This window comes from Poromitra crassiceps (genome assembly GCF_964638095.1).
Source record: "Poromitra crassiceps genome assembly, chromosome: 10".
NCBI lineage: Eukaryota > Metazoa > Chordata > Actinopteri > Beryciformes > Melamphaidae > Poromitra > Poromitra crassiceps.
The window spans coordinates 33,974,875-33,978,774 of NC_139631.1; the positions used below are offsets into that span (position 1 = coordinate 33,974,875).

Consider the following 3,900-nt stretch of genomic DNA (forward strand, 5'->3'; position numbering starts at 1 on the left):
GAGAGTTAGTAGTCGTATCTTCTCTCTGGGAGTTCTTCAAGATGAGATAAGGCCCCCCGGTGGACAGGCGGCGCCTCTCCCACTTCGAGCTACCTCGGGACGGGACCGCCATATCAGCTCCGTACAGTCAAGTCTCAATCAGCCCTGCTGCCTGCTTGGAAATACCCAGGGAGAGAGAGAAAAACCACAGCTCGGCTGCATTCCTTATACACTGGTTTTTCATTTGATCGCTATCGCTTCTTATACCATGGTCTGGGTGAATACTCGATTCTGATTGGCTGCAAGGTGTCCATTAAAAAGTGATATTGTACAGTGATAATGGACACCTAGCTAAATGGTCTGTTCACCGTTCATATCAATGCGCCATAGTTTCAAAAGTGGTATCAAGAGAGCTGTTTGAGCTCTATACCCCCGTTAAGGGTTAATATGACAATTTTGGAACTTGAGAAAAAAATTGAGTCGGTCAAAGTAAGTATTTAAATCACCCCTGTGTGCTCAGTTTATCAAAAATAACTCTTATTTACAATTGTGATTTTCGTTTCGGAGATTTTTTAACCTCGCGTCACCAGGCTCTTCTCGGCGAGAAAGAGAAGATTTCCCTCGGCTCGTGCACGAGCGGGGGCGAGAGAGAGAGAGAGAGAGAGAGAGAGAGAGAGAGAGAGAGAGAGAGAGAGAGAGAGAGAGAGAGAGAGAGAGAGAGAGAGAGAGAGAGAGAGAGAGAGAGAGAGAGAGAGAGAGAGAGAGAGAGAGAGAGAGAGAGAGAGAGAGAGAACTCTCTGCATTTCACCACATCAGCAGCACACGCAGGGCGCTGCTCTCTCACTCTCACTTCCTGAAACTCTTCGCTCTTAAATGTTAATATACTTGGCCAATACGTATCTATCATACAAAATAAAGCAAGCTGCCAAACGGTAATGTCTTCATTTAATGTAGAATGCAAAACATCGTTAAACCTGCATTCCTGTAATAAAGTTAACGTTTGAGTCGGCTTTAAAACGGAGCGGGTGGTGGAGGTGGGAGGGACTATTTTATTTCGTGGAAGACTGATTTACAGTATGAATAACAGACATTTAGCCATTTAGATTGCTTTATTTATTACACATGGAAATATAAATGACTGGTCTTATTGTTTTGTTGGCAAGTGACCATGGTATAAGCGGGTTAATGCACTTCGAGGTGTCCATTATCACTTTTTAAGGGACTTCGCGGAGGCAACCATCCTCGGCTTCGCCTCGGACGGTTCACGCCTCCACGTCGTCCCTTAAAAAGTGATAATGGACACCTCGTCGTACATTAACCCTTACTTATTTGTCAGGAATCCAGCCGAGGTCCATTGATTTTCTCTTTTGCATATCAGTTCATTTTGTGTTTGCCTTTTGTCTGTCTTGTTTTCGGCTCTGTGTGTCTGTGTCCAGTTCCCGTACATCCAACCACTCCTGTTCAGCCTGATTACCAACCATGGCAGCGGGACTGGTATTGTTTTCACCGTTTCAGCTTGCCACGCTCCGATCTATCGGTTTGAATCTGAACCACCAGTGGTTCACACCAATCATGAGGCAGCTACTGTATACGGGCGGGCTTTGGTGTGACGCCAGCGAGAGTGAATCCGTGATAGACGTGATAGACAGATGCTTCATCCAATCACCTGCCAGGTATTCTTTTTAAATGGTTTCCCAAGGTTGGTTATATGAAAACAAAAACCACAGAAGTGGTTTTGAGTACTTTGTTTTGTTTTTGAAACTTAACAGGTGTGGAGTTGACATCAAAATGAAGGCAGAGTTTGCTGAGCACATTAATATCATATTGAATCATGACTTGAAACTAGTGATTGAGACCATAAACTCAGGAAAATATTTACTGGGGCCATAAATCAAGTGAGAAGTTGGGCCATTTTCCCATTCACTTCTATACAATCTTGAAAATTACACAGGTTCTTTACTTAAGTAGAAATACAGTTAGTTACTCGTGTACAAAAGACTCTGGTAAAAGTAGAAGTACTGATTAAACTTGTTTGTGGACTGTTTGTTTGTTTGTCTGTTTCAAGAATTTTGGCCGGCCACAGCTATGCCGTTTTATGTGCGATCGGGTGAAACTTCCAGGGGGTGTAAAGAGCACCCGTACGGGTGACCTGATGGAGCCGGATTTTTTTAATTAGGGCAGATGAATTACCCTAAGGCTGATTTCCCTAAGGCTGAGGCTATAGTTCAGTGATGTCAACAGTGGTGTCATCAGTGATGGTGTCATCATTGATGATGTCATCATTGATGATGTCATGACATCATCATTGATGATGTCATCAGTGATGATGTCATCAGTGATGTCATCAGTCTGAGGCTATATAAGTGACTAGTGGCCAGGTCGGTTGGTCCATCCAGAGAGAGTGAAGATGGGGATCAGGGTCCGGTCTGTGTGTTGTCTGTCCAGGGCACTGAGACCCATGTGGAGTGATTGGCTGTCCAACCAGGTACCAGGGGCAGCTTCATGTAATCAGCGGCACAAGTCCACCTACACTACCATACCTCCCCCTGCACGGTATGGGCCCACCTACCCTACCATACCTCCCCCTGCACGGTATGGGTCCACCTACCCTACCATACCTCCACCTGAACGATATGGGGGTAGGCACACTGTGACTCTGATACCTGGAGATGGCGTTGGACCTGAGCTCGCCCACCACGTGCACGAGCTGTTCCGGTTCTGCTGTGTCCCAGTGGATTTCGAGGTGGTTAATGTGGACTCCTCTCTGACCTCAGAAGATGACATCAACAATGCCATTATGGCTATAAGACGCAATGGAGTCGCCCTCAAAGGTGACTTTGAGACCAATTACAACCTGCCACCCTCCTACAAGTCAAGGAACAACCTGCTCCGCACCACTCTGGACCTCTACGCCAACGTGATTCACTGCCAGTCTCTGCCGGGGGTGGAGACACGCCACACAAACATCGACATCATGATCATCAGGGAGAACACCGAGGGAGAGTACAGCAGCCTGGAGCACGAGAATGTACCGGGCGTTGTTGAATGTCTGAAGATCATCACCAGGACCAAATCTTTGCGCATCGCTGACTATGCGTTCAGAACGGCTCGGGAGAAAGGACGCCACCGAGTCACCGCCGTACACAAAGCCAACATCATGAAGCTGGCTGACGGCCTCTTCCTGGACTGCTGTGAGGAGGTCGCCAGCGGTTACCCCGAAATCACCTTCGACAGCATGATTGTAGATAACTGCACCATGCAGCTGGTGTCCAAGCCCCAGCAGTTTGATGTGATGGTCATGCCCAACCTGTACGGGAGCGTGGTGAGCAATGTGTGCGCCGGCCTGGTCGGCGGGGCGGGCCTCGTACCTGGGGCCAACTACGGCGTGGACTATGCCGTGTTCGAGCCGGGCACCAGGCACTCGGGGAAGAGCATCGCCAACCGCAACAAGGCCAACCCCACGGCCATGCTGCTGGCCGCCTGTCTGCTGCTGGACCACCTGGAGCTCCATGCCTATGCCAGCATAATCCACAGAGCTGTCATGGCCACCGTCACCGAGACGCAGCTGCACACGGCTGACCTGGGAGGCCAAGGCTCCACCTCTGAAGTCATCAAGGCCATCATGAAGGACATCCAGAGCACTGGTTCACTGACACTGAGGGTCTAGAACACACATGTGCGCACACACATGCACACGCACACACGCAAACACACAAACACACACACGAGATGAGTATATGAAAGCATTCACCTAGTACATTTCCTATGCAATTTTCATAATAATAACAGAAAGAGCAGATGGTTTGATAGTAAGGGCGGCAATTCCACGGTGCGGCGACCCACAAGAACACAATCCATCAACTGAGCATGCAAACGCCCCCAACTGATCATGTCATAATTACTGATGATGATCTATCTAAT

At 48.2% G+C, this 3,900-nt stretch overlaps 1 protein-coding gene across 1 annotated transcript; it reads left to right on the forward strand.

Annotated features, from left to right (window-relative positions):
* Positions 1-2,581: 2,581 nt before the first annotated feature.
* idh3g (isocitrate dehydrogenase (NAD(+)) 3 non-catalytic subunit gamma) lies at positions 2,582-3,646 on the forward strand (the record flags this gene model as incomplete). The annotated part of the gene is made up of 1 exon (XM_083645401.1): positions 2,582-3,646. Exon 1 carries the CDS (start codon positions 2,777-2,779, stop codon positions 3,644-3,646), a length of 870 nt encoding a protein of 289 aa, XP_083501527.1. The 5' UTR covers positions 2,582-2,776.
* Between the last annotated feature and the right edge of the window lie 254 nt (positions 3,647-3,900).